Raw genomic sequence first — 16,544 nt, forward strand, 5'->3', positions numbered from 1 at the left:
ACACACACACACACACACACACACACACACACACACACACACACACTCACATCCTTGTATATAGGTGACAAGATCTCTCCTGGCCTTGGCCATGTGGTCCACCTGGGTGTTTCATTTTAGGTCAGCTTGTATATGGAGCCCCAGGAGTTTAGCTACTTGAACTTGTACTAGGGGGTAGTTGTCAATTTTTAGTGAGGGTAGTGGTGGCACAGTTTTTGAGAAGTGCAGAAACATCACCTTGCATTTGCGAGGGTAGGTAGGTCGGTAGTTCGGTAGGTAGGTGGGCAAGGCGTGGGGAGGGCGCTGTTGACGCCTGCATGACCCTCAAAAGGTTAAAGGTCATGGGGCATGGAGAAGTCATAAAGAAGTGAAATTTTGTTTTGGGTGTAACTATTGTTCTTTTGTTAGTATATTGATGACGAAATTGTTTACAAGGTAAGTGGGGATTAGAAAAGGATGAGAAGGAACCCTGTAAAAGGTAAAGCACACACAAAAAACATATTGTAAGTTACACTACAATGACTATGTACAACGCAAACTTGTCTATATTAGCAACCGCTAATATTACTATCTAGTTAATGCTTATCGCTTGCTTTTCATATATTACAAGCAAATTTGTCTAAAACCGATGAATATGCACTTAATTATACTAGGCTTGAATGCCTAGAATGCCTGAAGAGCGACTGCCCAGGTATTTACTGGATTGGAAACCGAATTATCGGCGACGCTCAAGGGGAAGGCCTAGGAAATCATGGATTAACTGTGTCCTGGAAGATGCTACGCTAATTACTGGGAGGCCTAGTGCCAGTCTAGAAGAGCTAAAGGAATTAGCAAGAGATAGGAAGAAGTGGAGGGGACTGTTGACAGAGGAAGAGACGAGTTAGTGGGGTCGTGTGGCGCAGCGGCAGCGTTCTCGACTCGGAACCAGAGGCCCCGGGTTCGAGTCCTGACATGCCACCGATCTTGTGCCCTTGGGAAAGGCACTTTACACGACTTTCCTCACTTCGCTCAGGTGTAAATGAGTATTGTACTGTCCCTGTGTTGGTGTCGGCATTAATATAAGTTGAAAAAACTTGAGTGTGTCGTCACCACGTCTTGTGATTACATGTTTCGGAATAATAAAAAAAAAAAAAAAAGTTCTGTGCGCAGGCCACTCGAACGACTGACTCGAGGAGACCTCAACAAGTACAAGTAAGTAATACTAGGCTTGACAATCAGATATGAAATGAGTCACAAACTTGTGATTTGCATTTCTCAGTCTTTATTTCTTCATACAATAAATACTGTACAGTACAGACGACTGAAGAATACTTATTATTGCACACGTATCACGAAAAAAGTCAGAAACTATGGTATCAAAAGTATATAAAGTACGACTGAAATACTAGTATAACAATTACTAGTGACAATTAATTCAGCATTTTAGCTAGCTCTTTAGAACTATCTAAACTATATCTGTCCACTGGTTCCCAGGATGTAGGGCTCGGATCATCTAATAAGATGAGACGTGTAGAAACTCTACGTACGCGGTTCTCCACTCACTGTCCGTAGTTCTGAACGAAAACAAAACAACAAATGTTTAGAACATAAAAAAGAAATAAACTTCGTGTTTGAAATGTCTCGTGATGTACGATTTTAGTTACATCCAGATCATCTAAAATCTAACATCCAGACCGTGTTATGTGCCTGAAAGGGGCAGGGTTAGGATCAGGCACCTTTATGGATATGTAGTCTCCACGTATCCAAGATCACCGATGTGACCCAGACTCAGTTCTGGATACGCTTGGACTATCCAGAACCGTGCCTGATCAAAGTTTTTAATCCAAATTCAAAATTCTTTATTGACATATCAACATTACAGACGTAGCAACGTTGTCTGAATGACTTTTATACTTACAGTAAGTTACAAAAGCAAAAAAATGACACATATATACACATTAGCCTGACTGAACCTCGCTTTTCCCCGGCTCCCTAGTAGTCCGCCAACCTTGGGTGGCGGACTATATGTAGGGAGCCCCCCGGAGCTTGGGTTTCACAGGCTATATACACATGAGCTGATGAACTGTATATTCCAGATATTTACACGTACGTACAAGTATCACTATCGCTAGTTATGGATGCAACAAACCTAAAGCTAAACAGGGATACAGTACTGTTCTTACCCCGCACGGTCCTGGAACGCTCCATGGCCAGGTGCAGTACTGTGTCCCGGGGTGGAACACCAGCCCGCCCGGTGGACAGTCCCGGTGGACCGGCTCGCTGCTGAGCTGGGTGCACTGGTAGTACCGGCTGCAGCTGTCGGGGTCCGGGTAGTGCCCGGGCGCCCTCCCCGCACACGAGAACGGCCCGTCCCCGCTAGCTGGGAGCGTCTGTGTGAGGTAGCGAAGACCTTGGTTAATGGTTTATATTCCAACATGTAATCACAACACGTTGTGACGGCACAATCAAGTTTTTTTCAACTTATATTAATACCGCCACCAACACAGGGGACAGGACAATACTCAATTTCACCTGAGCTAAGTGAGGAAAGTCGTGTAAAGTGCCTTTCCCAAGGGCACAAGATCGGTGGCATGTCAGGACTCGAACCCGGGACCTCTTGATTCCGAGTCGATCACTCTGCCGCTTCGCCACACGATCCTACACACCATGGTTAATGTTGGTCACTATTAAACTATTAAGTCCTCCATTTTGAGAACTTGGTAAAAAAAAAGTCTAGCCGGATGTTCAAGTTCGTTGTAGAGTTTGAACCTTGTTCCAACACAAGAAAGGAACTCACCATACATTTTCGGTCGATCTCGTCAACCGTTGTCAGATGTTCTTGTGTTGGATTAAAGTTTTAACTCTACAACTATGGATTCTACCAACACAGATTTTAAGATATCCGAGCTTTCATTTACATATCTAAAAAATTTAGACTCATCTTGAACAGCAATCTCACACTCCGTCGAGCCGTTTTTTTGTTAACTCTGAACGATGAAAACACTGATGGGGCGCGCTAGCTACTTACGTAGTATCGGCAAGAGCTGGACACCTCGTAGGGCCACCTGCACTCCTGTCTGTCGGCATCGTACACGGTTCCACCCGGGGCACAGGGCCGGTGGTACACGGGGTGGCCCGTCACGCACTCGTAGTACATGGAGCAGTCTTCGGGGTCCGGGTACAGGCCCGGCTGCAGCCCCGTACAGGAGAAGGTGGGTAGAGCGGCCGGGGCATCGTGAGTCAGACGACTTGCTGAGGCATCGTCAGTCAAAACCTGTGGATATCAAATGTACATACAAGAAGGATAAGGTTAGATTGGGAAGGAAATAAAATGCCACCAAACTGACATCAAAAAACATTTTGTTGCATTTGCATATCAATTGATAGTTGATCTTGAGACCTCACCAGTTTCACTGACGAAAGGAAGTGGACGTACCATGAAACGTCTGACTGTTTCCCAAATCATATCCAGTTGTATGCTTGAGTAACTGTTACCTGTGTATCTTATTACCTGGATGTCTAACCTTCACCGACAATACCAAGCGTAAGCTAGAAATGAGAAACAATAGACGTGACAGTACCAAAAGTTTTCTTACGTTTGCACCCGTCCCGCACGGACCGGAGACTTCGTGGGGCCACATGCACCTGAGACTGGCGGGATCGTACACGGTTCCTCCCGGGGCGCAGGGCCGGCGGTACACGGGGTGGCCCGTCACGCACTCGTAGTACATGGAACAGTCTTCGGGGTCCGGGTACAGGCCCGGCTGTTTGTCAGAACAGGAGAAGGTTGGTAGAACGGCCGGGACATCGTGGGTCAGAAGGCTTGCTGAGGTATCGTCAGTCAAAACCTATTGTACATGTACATACAAGAGGAATATGGTTAGATTGGGAAGGAAATAAAATGATACCAATGTTATGCTCTCTCCTAAAACAATTTATTTGTACATGTATATTAATATAAGTTCGTGGTTACAAACCTGTTGATCTTGAGATCTCACCAGTGTTACTGACGAAAGGTAGTGGATAGTACCTAAAACTCTTGACCGTTTCCAAAATCATATCCGGTTGCTTGAATACTAGTAACTAGAGCTGTGTACCGGTACGCAGTACCGATACTGTACCGGAAAAATTGATTAGGTGCAGGTCCAAAATACCTAATCCCTCAGTACCGGTACTGTACCTAAACAATTTCACACCAATTTTATGCCTATTTGTGACCTCAAATGGGTCCCTGTGTAAGGACAGTGTGTTCATGAAAACAAAAACATCTTTAGTTTTGCCTATATTTCATCTGAGCATTCGCCATAAACAAAGAATAAACCTTAACTAACAAGTTTATTAATGTTTTTTTGTTATTGAAGGAGTTCAGAAGAGCATATAAATTGGTCGAATTGTTCAGGTACAGGTTCAGGTCCGGACCTGTACCTAAACCTGTGTACCTGTACCTGTACCTGTACCTAAAATTTGTTTAGGTACACAGCTCTACTAGTAACTGTTTTTTGGCGTATCTTATTACCTGGAAGTCTATCTATAATTGACGATTCGAAGCTCTGACAGATATCCTCAACCAGGCTTCGGTAGAACACGGCAAGATGTACTCTCTTGCGGACTAACCGTTCTCCCTCGGCATGTTATCTCTCTATTTGCTCAATTTCTAGTCTTTCGAGCCGTCTCCCGAAACCTGGCAGAGGCTATTTAATAGGCACAGTGAATTTGAAACAAATTGTACGAAGGGTCTTACGTTTGTGTTTGTCCCGCATGGACCGGACACTTCGTGGGGCCACATGCACCTGAGGCTGGCGGGGTCGTACACGGTTCCACCCGGGGCGCAGGGCCGGTGGTACACGGGATGGCCCGTCACGCACTCGTAGTACATGGAGCAGTCGGCGGGGTCCGGGTACAGGCCCGGCTGTTTCCCCGTACAGGAGAAGGTTGGTAGAGCGGCCGGGATATCGTGAGTCAGAAGGCTTGCTGAGGTATCGTCAGTCAAAACCTGTGCATATATACAAGAGGAAGATGGTTAGACTGGGAAGGAAATAAAATGCCACCAAACTGACATCAAAAAACATTTTGTTGCATTTGCGTATCAATTGATAGTTGATCTTGAGACCTCACCAGTGTCGCTGACGAAAGGTAGTGGACGTACCCTGAAACGTCTGACTGTTTCCCAAATCATATCCAGTTGTATATGCTTGAGTAACTGTTACCTGTGTATCTTATTACCTGGATGTCTAACCTTCACCGACAATACCAAGCGTAAGCTAGAAATGAGAAACAATAGACATGACAGTAAATGCCGGTAAGAAATTGTACCAAACGTTTTTCTTACGTTTGTGTTTGTCCCGCATGGACCGGACACTTCGTGGGGCCACATGCACCTGAGGCTGGCGGGGTCGTACACGGTTCCACCCGGGGCGCAGGGCCGGTGGTACACGGGATGGCCCGTCACACACTCGTAGTACATGGAACAGTCGGCGGGGTCCGGGTACAGGCCCGGCTGTTTCCCCGTACAGGAGAAGGTTGGTAGAACGGCCGGGATATCGTGAGTCAGAAGGCTTGCTGAGGTATCGTCAGTCAAAACCTGTGGATATTAAATGTACATACAAGAGGGATACGGTTAGATTGGGAAGGAAATAATATGATACCAATGTTAAGCTCTCTCCTAAAGCAATTTATTTGTACATGTATATTAATATAAGTTCGTGGTTACAAACCTGTTGATCATGAGATCTCACCTGTGTTACAGACGAAAGGTAGTGGATGCTACCTAAAACTCTTGACCGTTTCCAAAATCATATCCAGTTGCTTGAGTAACTGTTTTTTGGCGTATCTTATTACCTAGATGTCTAGAACCTCCACCATCGATAGGTAAGCTTAAGCTAGAAATAAGAAAAAAAGGTGAATGTGAAAGAAATTGTTCGAATGGTCTTACGTTTGTATTTGTGTTTGTCCCGCATGGACCGGACACTTCGTGGGGCCACATGCACCTGAGGCTGGCGGGGTCGTACACGGTTCCTCCCGGGGCGCAGGGCCGGTGGTACACGGGATGGCCCGTCACGCACTCGTAGTACATGGAACAGTCGTCGGGGTCCGGGTACAGGCCCGGCTGTTTCCCCGTACAGGAGAAGGTGGAGGAACTTCTGGCCACAGGACTTGACCTAGTTCGGAGGTTTCCGTCTTCCCAGGCCTTTACAATTGTCTGGAATATCAGTTCAGGAAAACGTTATAAAAGATGAAGGAAGTTTAGCAACAATTGCATAAAAAAATCGATATAATACATGTACTCCAAAATTAGCCCCTTCAGTTAAAAAAAGCCACTTAGGGCCCAAAATTACACCAAATTTTTCATGTGGCCAAGTGCTTACCATTGCATATTCTGCCACTCCAAATCCTTATTTAGCATATCCAGACCACGATATGCCAAAACAAGACGCCAGGGTTAAAAAATCTAACCATTCCTCGCACATCCTAACGTGAGTAGACTATAAAGCTATAAAGTAGATGGGAAAAAAAACTACTGACTCACCCCACAAGGGGCTGGAACGTTCTCGGGCCAGTCGCAGCGCTGCTTGGCGGGATCGAAGACGGGCCCTCCCGGGGCACAGTGGCGGAGGAACGCCGTGGAGAAGCCCGCTACACACTCGTAGTACTGGTGGCAGTTGTCCGGGTCTGCGTACAGACCGGGCGTCTTTCCGTCACAGGTAAATGAAAACTCTGGAGATAGTAATATTAATATACCATGTCAATGAGCATCGGGCATTGAATAAAGGTAGTGGATTCTGTATGTACCTGAAACGTTTGACCATTTTCAAAATCTATCCAGTTGCCTGAGAATATGTAATTGATTGTTCTAATATAATGACACATATGATTTGTTGGTTATTGCCCTGTGTGAATTTATAACGTGTTATACAAAGTGCTCTTAAGTTGATCGTACGAAGCTCTGGGGCGTAATGTTTACAGGGTTGATATGTAACTTATTTCTTTACACACATCTCCGCGTAACTGGTAAATACAACGTTGCTAAAACTCTTAATACGCTAAGCAAGTAAAAGAAAGGTTTGCTTACTCGGTGGCTCGGTGGTTGAAAGCTCGGTGGTCGTTTCGACCGGCACAGCTGCTTCTGTTGCATTGGTTGCTGCGCTGTCAGTGACCAATGGCGTGGACTGTGTTGTTGTCGTCGGCTGCGTCACGTTAACCTGTTCTGTAACGTTAACTGCTATTGGCTGCACTGTGGCGTCATCTTGTGCTTGCTGGGTCGCGTTTTGAACAGTTTCTATCACCGATTGAGTGCTGTTAACCTGGGAAAGAATTGAGCATAGAAATCAGCATTTTTACCATAAAAGAGATAGAAAATTTACGTTTATGCAACATGTTAGTGGGTGAAACTCTAGGGCTAAGAACAGAGAACGGCGTAAACTTACCTGGTCCGTAACAGGCACGGCCAGTGCCCCACTCATGATGGCCAGTAGGCAGAAGACGGCTGTAGAATACATACTGCTGGCTCTCTCTGTAGTTTCTCCTCTGCAAAGCTTGACTTCTTCTCTGTGGTGTGAAGTTGTGAATGTCCGCTACTCCAAACCGGTGCATTTTTATACCCCGCCATTTCCTGTACTACTCACGTGTGGCCTCGGACCGTTATCAGATGTTTGCCGTGCCGAGTGTTTGTACAGTACGGGCTGGGTCATACGTCAGCTGGTGACGACATGGAAACGTAATCTCACTCGATCCTTCGTACAGAGTCCAGAGGAATGCGCTTAATAATTTCCGGTATTGAAGGAAATGGTATTATTCCGTGTAGCAGTATTTCCAAGTATGTCTGGTTTGCTCTACAAATATGACGTCTTTACAGGTGTGTTTGGCTAACTTCCGGTCTTGAAGGAAATGTATTTTTCATGTAGCGGTATTTCCAAGTTGTTAAAATCCAAGTATGGCTGGTTTACTGTACAAGTATGGCGTCTTTACAGGACTGGTGTTTTTGGCAAATACTCTCTGCCATGATCACCTAAGCGCTGATTTTTTTTTACTAACATCCGTTCACACCTATATACGCCTATATACACACCTATTTGCGCAAACGACTCTGCTATGACGTTTATACTACATTACTTCGGCTTACGTGCGCTGCTTTGATGAACGAATGGTACGAATTTGTCGACACATTTTGTCAGAAACTTAAGGTTGACAGGTGGAAACTTAAGGTTGCTTAGAAATCAACGTCCATTTTTCTATGCTTTCCAACATTTTGGTAGCCTGGATGCAACTCTATTAGCTACGTTGCTTATTGCACTCGCTGCCCCGAAAATAACGACCTTTGAGCGCCAGCGATCGAGCCCCGTAGCAAATCATCGGCGAATGATGGCATTGTTTCGGTGTTGTAAATTTCTATTTTAATTCACTAATTCTGTTATACTTTGTTCAAATGTTGTTGTGGACTGTCCCTTTCGCATGTCACCACCGTACGCAAAGTTTTAACATGTAAATGTTCCGATATGCACGTGTGCTTGTACAGTAAAAAAGCTGAGTCAGGTAGCTGGGCGACAGGGAAATGTGTACGTGTGGCGACGTTAATATCGTACAAAGTGCAGAGGAATTTGCCGTAACTTCCGCTTCTGGTGAAGGAAATGAATTGGTACAATGTAGCGGCATTTCCAAGATACGGTCACTGGTTCACCCTACCTGGAAATATATGACGTCTTTTCAGGTGTGTTTTTGGCAAACATGATAGTCTTAGCGCTGATTTTTACCAACATCCGTTTACACCTATGCTTACGCAGACGATATTAAGTTGACGCTCCCCATGATGCATTTCTTACTTGATTGATTTGATTTGATTTATTGAAATTGCAACAGTGCAATACACGCGGAACATAGAAACAAATTTAAATACTGGACAGACAATACTCATTTTCACTTGAGTCTAGTGAGAAAAGTCGTGTAAAGTGCCTTTCCCAAGGGCACATGGTCGATAGCATGTCAGGACTCGAACCCGGGACCTCTTGATTCCCACAATGTGTCGTGTTACTTCATAACATGCAAGAAGTTTATACGTTTGCTGTAAACATTGTCTAGATCAGTGTCCAATAAACTCGTCTGTTGGTATAATGGTTTAAAACGTTGGCTTTTTACTCAAGGATTATGCCACTACTAATATGACGTTGCTGACGAAAAATAAAGATCTCATTCGTTGGAAATGTATGCAGTCTGCGGGGTCGTGTGGCGTAGCGACAGAGTGCTCGACTCGGGATCAAGAGGTCCCGGGTTCGAGTCTTGACATGCCACCGATCTTGTGCCCTTGGGAAAGGTACTTTACACGACTTTCCTCACTTCGCTCAGTTGAACATGAGTATTGTATTGTCCCTTGCGTTGGTGGCGGCATTAATATAAATTGAAAAAACTTGAGTGTGCCGTCACCACGTCTTGTGATTAGATGTTGGAATATATAAAAAAATGTATGCAGTCAAGTAATATAGTATAGACTTTATGGTAAACAAATACTACCGCACCGGGACAGACCACTATTAGTTACGTGACAACTTGTATATATTCAGAACCTCCCTGTCAGCTTTGAATTCGCTTCTTAAAAGAGATTCCGAGGAAATCATTGGGGTGACTCTCACTCCATTGACTTTATTTTTACCTGGCTCCAGACGGATCAGCGGTTATCGTGAACTGAACTGAACTGAGATCATGCATATTCAATACTGTGTCGTACGTGTTCAGTACGCGTTAGGTTATAAAATGGACAAAAGGATAAAACTCAAATTGATTATTAACACTGAGATGATCCCCTCATGTAGTTATTTTACTAATTTCGTCTCGTATGTAAGTGACAACTGTAATCAAGTAAAGAAACTTGATTAAGGCTATTCTGAATTATATAAACAAATAAAATGGTCGCTACAACGCCGAGCTACCGCTCTTCTGATTGGTCAACACTGACTAGTGTATATGTAACGATATTATCATAAACCACGGAGGCGATTCTGGAAGATTTCAGTAGCGGCGACTGTTCCAGGGAGCAGGCTGCTCTTTGGAGGTCTGCCGACCATCTGCCGAACAAGATACACGAGTGATCAAAAAGCAAGGTGAGACATTTTAGAATTCATGAAAGATGAATTAATTCGTAAACTCCGGTCTAAAGTGTTCCAGGTACAAATGTATTGGGAAATCTAGACATCATGGTGAACATTCTGTTTTTGAAGTGCATTACTGCCAAATCGTTACTATGTCTTGATGATGATCTGAAGTTAAGCTAAAAAGGTTTTTCTGTATCTGTATCTGTATAGCCGGTATAACCGCCTTTCGCCGTAACACACCAGCTTCAAGTTTGAATTGATCTGGAAGACAGGAACTAGAATGAACTATTTTTGAGCGAAAAAAAAATATATAAAAAAATAGAATGAACCATTTTATTGTGGATTGTACTCTATATAATAATGAAAGATTCTATTCAATTGTATAGAATATTACTTCCCTAGTTTTAGATTTTAGATAGAAAAGAAAAATTCACTTTCCTCATGAAACTCGATAATCCTCGTACTATAAACTCCATCTGTTCTTACATTTACAACTGTCTTAAGAAGCGAGAAGAAGCAGAACCTGTACATATGTAGTTTTACTATGTAGATATATTTTAGTCTACCATCGCTATTTACCATGACCTGTACTTAGTTCGCAATGAGCAAAAATGTACAATAAAGGTCTTTCATTCATTATTACTAGTACAATAATTATAAATTCAATTAGAAATAAACTGTGTGCGAAATTATTCAGTGTAAGTAATCAAATATGGTGGCAGACGAAAATACAATCTTATGGTACCTATTTTTTAAACCTTCAAGAAATTTTGTGTTAGCTTGCTTCCATTGCTATCTTCGTATATTGCCATTCAAAGTAGGTTTTATCAAAATCCTACTCATGTCCTACTAGTAGGAAAGAGTGTACTTATATATGCATGAGATGTAGCAGTTCCCTGTATGTTACCTCTGCATAGTTAAGCAATGAAATATAGCGTTTCATGGTCAACTTGCCCATGATGAGACCGTTGATATGTAGCCATACTCAATATAACAAAGTTAGAAAGATTATATTTTAATCTGTTTGAATTTAAAGGAAAGAGTTGATGACAACTTTAAAGGAAAGAGCCTGATGACATTCTAAACATTGTCACGTGTTGCCCAACCAAATTTTCATGGTGTTTTTTTTTTCTTTCAGCCTTTTTTTATTCATGAAAACCTGAAGTCTGCCTACTGGCCACTTGACATCGAGGGGTGCACTTCTGGTATATTTTTTTATTCTTTTAACCACATTGTTGATTGGTCCATTTTTCATTAATGTAATTTCCACATAACAAATAGCAGATATTAAAGTTAATATTCCATGACATGTATGCAATCATTGTTACGTTGGTTTTTTTTACTTTAACCCAAGCTTTATTTTAACCGAGTTTGTAAAACAAAATAGTACCATTATGCTAAACAACATTCTTTTGGGGTGACTAACGACATAGAACATGACATATTTAGAAGGTTTTCCTCTTTTTCAGGTTGCGCCTTAGCACGAAACATTTGGGTTGAAAATCTGCATATCACAGGCTGTGGTGAATCCACAACGACCAGCGGTGTAAAGCAAGGACATTGTAGAGAACGTTAGAGCTTAATTCCATGACTGCTTAGTACTAGTATATCCTAACCATTTGCATTGTCAGGCTTGAATAGATTTGTTGGGTGTAGTAGAAAACCATTGAGAAAAGATGCTGAAATGGCTGGCACAAAGTTGTCACTGTTTCTCTTCCTCGTGCTTGTGCCTGTCCCGTCCCAGGCTGGCCCATCTTGTTCTGAGCTTTGTGAGGTAAAGCATGATGGGTATTGCAAAACAAGTGGAGTGGAGTCGGTCCCTTTGCTTCGCAATTACCTGCCTTGTGCAGTGTGCAACACGACCGGGCAGGCGGATGAGAATCAGCTCGGGTGCCTTCCGTCCACGCTGAAGAAGCTGCAAGTGGCGGGGCACTCCGACAGGAGCGGCAAGCTGAAGCCCCTGCCCGGTCTGGCCAAGCTGCACACGCTGCTTCTGGGTCCCGGCCACATCCTGACGGCTGGTCGCGGAGCGTTTTCCTCCGTACCAAATCTCCTGGCTCTCTCCATGACCAACAACACCATCAAGGCCATCGGAAGCTGGTTCGAGGGAAGCGACAAGAAGCTGCAAAAGCTCCAGCTGTCATGGAATGACATCCAGGAAATCGAGAGGAACGCCCTTCAGCCACTGAAAAAGCTCTACTATCTCAGCATCAGGCACAACCGGCTCCGTGTTGTGGAAGAGTGGTACTTCGCAGGGCTGAGAAAGCTCGAAATCCTGCACCTGTGCCACAACAACATCTCACACATCGCCGGGAAGGCGTTCGATCAGCTTCCCAGGCTAGAGTCGCTCTACATGGATCACAACAAGCTATCGTTCCTCCCCGAGAGGTCGTTCCCCGCCATCAGCAGGATTAGGTCCCTCGACCTCAGGGGGAATCCTTTCCGCTGCACCTGTGCGCTAGGAAGATGGGGGCCTGTCTTCGAGCGCCACGAGTACACCGGCCCGCGGTGCGGATTCCCACAAGCTCTCTCCGGGAGAAAGGTTGCCGACGTCGAGATGGGAAGGGTGCTGCCGTGCCCTTCACCTGTGGCGACAGCCAAGGCATCACGTCAAGATCACGGAGCCACTCTCGAGTGTGAGGTCTTCTGGGAGAAGCAGCCAGAGATCGGATGGATGGATCCAGGCGGAAGGGCCGTGGGAGAGGGAGAGTCCATCAACCCATGTGGCGGTAAGCTAACCACACGCTTGGAGCACGAGTGTCCCACCAGGCAGTCTCCCGAAGGAAGAAAGGCACGCCCAGAAGATGCCCCCAGCCTACCCTACATCGGCAGGTCCACCTCCACCCTCCACATGGATCCGCAAGCCTACCGGTGCTGGACGGGGGGCAGTTACCGGTGCGTCGTGCAGTCTACGGCAGGCAACGTGGATCTACCGCTGAACAAGGCAAGCGTGGCAAGCGAAGGAGGGCAGAGACAAGAGCACACCACCATGGCATCCGTCTACATCACCACGACACCTGCACAGGAAAGCGAGAAGGGGGCAGAAAGGATCACCAAACCGCCAGACAAGAAAACCAAGCACGACGATACCACTCTAGCAGCTGAAAAGGCACGATGGCATACCGTGATGATGACCACTATCCACACTTCAACACCTGTCCAGCAAAAAGGAAGGGTCTCAGAAAGGATCACCAAACCGCCAGACAAGAAAACCAAGCACGACGATACCACTCTAGCAGCTGAAAAGGCACGATGGCATACCGTGATGATGACCACTATCCACACTTCAACACCTGTCCAGCAGAAAGGAAGGGTCTCAGAAAGGATCACCAAACCGCCAGACAAGAAAACCAAGCACGACGATACCACTCTAGCAGCTGAAAAGGCACAATGGCATACCGTGATGACCACTGTCCACACCTCAAAGCCTGTCCAGCAGAAAAGCAAGGTCTCGGGAAGGATCACCAAACCGCCGGACGACACCACTCTAGCAGCTTATACAGGAAGAGAATGGTACGGTGCGATGGTTGCCATCTACACCGCAATCGCATTCCTGGCTCTGGTCCTTCTGTACAGGGCGACGGTCGCTTGGCGCAAGCGCCGCGAGAGGCGGCAAGACCAGCGTCACTACCTACACGGCAACGCTATGGGAGGAATGCCGCCGCAAAACATCCAGCCACCGGCCGCTACCCCCTCCTCTGTCAACCCTGCACCTCCTCGCCACACGTATGCTGAGATCCCGGACGACGCGCCCATTCCTCCGTATGCCGAAACGACGCGCTTGGAAAACCCGATGTATGGCGCAGACCCTCCTCCACCATCCAACAAGTCTACGGCCTCATCACAGCCACAGGTCCTGGGCACAACTCCTGCGAGAGGGGTCCCAAATCCTCCCCCACGATCCGACAAGCAAGCCAACGTCAGCGACTCCACCTACTATCCACCAGGCACGAAGACGGCTCAAGCACAGAAGGTCCCGGATCCACTTCCACGTACCAACGGACGCGGCGACTCCAACGCCTCAGCAGCAAAACCACGAGGCTTGAGTAAGGCTACCATGACCCGGCAAAAGCCATTGGTCTTCGACCTACATGTGTATGATTTGGAGACGATCAAAGAAGAAGACGAGGAGGAAGAAGAAGAAGAAGAAGGCCCCAACCTTTACATGGACCTCAACGGACCACCACGCGACCCTAACGTCTCCTCACAGCCGGCCGGCTTGGGCAAACCAAAGGCTACTGCGACACGACACGGGAACTCCTCGGACACACAAGGCTTGGAGATGGACGGAGAAGACGACGACAAAGGCCCCAACATTTACCTGGACTTGAACGGACCACCACGCAAATCCGATTCGGAGAAGACCCAAGCAGAAGTCGTCCCCGACCCACTCCCACGGATTCACACATACATCAACTCCAGTGTCCCACTGGCACAGCCACAAGCTTCGGAGAAGACCCAAGAAGAAGAGGTTCCAGACCCACTCCCACGGATTCACACGTACGTCAACTCCAGTGTCCCACTGGCACAGCCACAAGCTTCGGAGATGCCTCAGGAAGAAGAGGTCCCAGATCCTCTTCCACGCACCAACATATACGTTAACTCTAACGTCTCACTGGCACAGCCACAGGAATCTTAGAGGCTAAAACAGATACCCCCACGACTCGAACCAAGACAAGAACGGTCTAAAACTAAACTCCTTACTGGACTATAGCTGTCAAACCTGGATCGATGTAATACCGGACAGCCCCGAATCAGGAACTCGGTCTAGCAAAGTGCACATTCTTCCGCAGATTGTGCTTATCTTTGAACAATAATGACTCATACCCCCCCCCCCCCCGATTCAAAATATTGTACATCTTGAGACTTCCCTGGAACTATTTTGGGCCATGTAACTTGTCATACATGGCAGGTTTTCCCTTCATGTCCAAACACGTATAAGAACAAATCTTAAGCCTGGGACAGGACAACACACAAGCCAAGTCTAACAAAATTTAAAAAGCCTACTTGGCACTTGCGTACTCAAACCTGGTACTCAAACAATCAAGTGCCCAGAAAACCTTGAAGCAAAATTTGGAGACTGCATGTGACTATGGGTACTTGTATCACTATATTGAAATATGACATATATCATATCCACTATTGAAAGTATACAACGATCTGAACTTACACTGTGAAACTGTGCATGCATCTGGCATGGCTAATAATATATAAGACATTTACAAAAGGGGAACCATGTTTTTGTGGCCTACAAGAAAGATGTGAGTGACAAACCTGGCATGGAATAGGACTACGAGTATGGACAACGATTCTGTTTCGATATTTTAAACTGTATATACTTGCTTTTGTTCGATGCATGTAGTGGTTGTATGGTCGATGTGTTCCTCAAGATATGGGTTCGATTCTCATATTGCCAGCATTGCAAAGCTTCTGTTTATTTTTCAGGGTTCGAACACAAGAGTCGCATGTATGATCACGATCATGAGGACTCAAAGGCTTATCCAGCATTGACAAAGGCTATTATTGTGATTATGACACACAGACCTGACTTGATACATATATTGATTGCATTGTCATGTGTTTGACTCGACGTTTTATACAGGTGAAGTGAAGCAAAAAAAAAGAACTTCTGTAATATATTCTGTACTGATTTGATGTTTATCATGTAGTTCTGATGAATTCATGTATATATGAAAAGAGGTTAAAGACAAGGTTCCTATCTTTAAGGATATGAGATCTTTAAAACCTTAAAGATCTTTAAAATATGTTTCTTAACGTCTCAATGTTCTGAAGAGGGAAAGATGTCAATTCACTAGAAAAAAATTCCTCTGTGTAGAAAATACTACAAAAGACGAAATGATGCTTACAAATGTTGTCTTATCAGTAATATCAGTGGTCAATAAAATGGTCTAATTATTATAAAATTCTGGCTCCCTCTTTCATTGATCAAAGGACTTCGTTTCTAGACAGTAGTGCAGCATTTTAGCAAGAACAAGGTGACTATCCCCTCCAGTAAAGAGTTTGGCTTTAAATACTAACAAGAAATGGAAATTATATCAATATTAATTAATTTAATTATATAATGTAATTATAATTTCATTAAGGGTAATGTAATTATACTTACATACGGCAAGGAAGTGACAGAGTTAAACGTGTCCTTTAAACAATGACAATGAAAAATATACAATGTATAGTCAACCACCTTATAATCAATTTGGTCCGAAAAATCATTTAGAAACTCCGTCAAAAGCAAAGCATTTAGAGGAAGACTTTATTTTTTCTTTTCTTATTATAGGCTTTATTGCTTTCTTTAAAAAATGAAAAAAATGTATAGTCAACCACCTTATAATCAATTTGGTCCGTAAAATCATTTAGAAACTCCGTCAAAAGCAAAGCATTTAGAGAAAGACTTATTTTTTTTTTTATTTTCTTACTTTAGGCTGTATTGTAAACAAACAAACACTGTCGTGTGAAGCCAGACAATAA

The 16,544-nt window shown here is 44.7% G+C and overlaps 2 protein-coding genes across 3 annotated transcripts; one reads left to right on the plus strand and one right to left on the minus strand.

Annotated features, from left to right (window-relative positions):
- Positions 1 to 1,244: 1,244 nt before the first annotated feature.
- Positions 1,245 to 7,561, minus strand: LOC109462788 (probable chitinase 3). 2 transcript variants are annotated; one of them, XM_019759387.1, is made up of 10 exons: positions 7,404 to 7,559; positions 7,049 to 7,280; positions 6,506 to 6,693; positions 5,912 to 6,178; positions 5,309 to 5,560; positions 4,721 to 4,972; positions 3,576 to 3,827; positions 3,008 to 3,253; positions 2,163 to 2,369; positions 1,245 to 1,553 (listed from the first exon to the last, which is right to left on the minus strand). In XM_019759387.1, the coding sequence occupies exons 1-10, from the start codon at positions 7,473 to 7,475 to the stop codon at positions 1,539 to 1,541; spliced, it is 1,983 nt and encodes a 660-aa protein (XP_019614946.1). In that variant the 5' UTR covers positions 7,476 to 7,559; the 3' UTR covers positions 1,245 to 1,538. The 2 variants fall into 2 exon arrangements, with proteins under 2 accessions (XP_019614946.1, XP_019614947.1); XM_019759388.1 differs by lacking the exon at positions 4,721 to 4,972 and having other exon boundaries at positions 7,404 to 7,561.
- Positions 7,562 to 11,742: 4,181 nt separating this feature from the next.
- Positions 11,743 to 14,697, plus strand: LOC109462677. Its single transcript, XM_019759238.1, has one exon. The coding sequence runs from the start codon at positions 11,743 to 11,745 to the stop codon at positions 14,695 to 14,697; it is 2,955 nt and encodes a 984-aa protein (XP_019614797.1).
- The last annotated feature ends 1,847 nt before the right edge of the window (positions 14,698 to 16,544 follow it).

This window comes from Branchiostoma belcheri, unplaced genomic scaffold (assembly GCF_001625305.1).
Source record: "Branchiostoma belcheri isolate BF01 breed outbred unplaced genomic scaffold, Haploidv18h27 scaffold12, whole genome shotgun sequence".
Taxonomy (NCBI): domain Eukaryota; kingdom Metazoa; phylum Chordata; class Leptocardii; order Amphioxiformes; family Branchiostomatidae; genus Branchiostoma; species Branchiostoma belcheri.

Coding starts and splice junctions, on each gene's coding strand:
- LOC109462788 (XM_019759387.1), bottom strand. CDS start 7,475: ATGTATTCTACAGCCGTCTTCTGCCTACTGGCCATCATGAGTGGGGCA. Junction 6,179..6,505: donor ACGTTCCAGCCCCTTGTGGG/GTGAGTCAGTAG, acceptor CTGATATTCCAG/ACAATTGTAAAGGCCTGGGA. Junction 3,254..3,575: donor CGTGCGGGACGGGTGCAAAC/GTAAGAAAACTT, acceptor TGATATCCACAG/GTTTTGACTGACGATGCCTC.
- LOC109462677 (XM_019759238.1), top strand. CDS start 11,743: ATGGCTGGCACAAAGTTGTCACTGTTTCTCTTCCTCGTGCTTGTGCCT.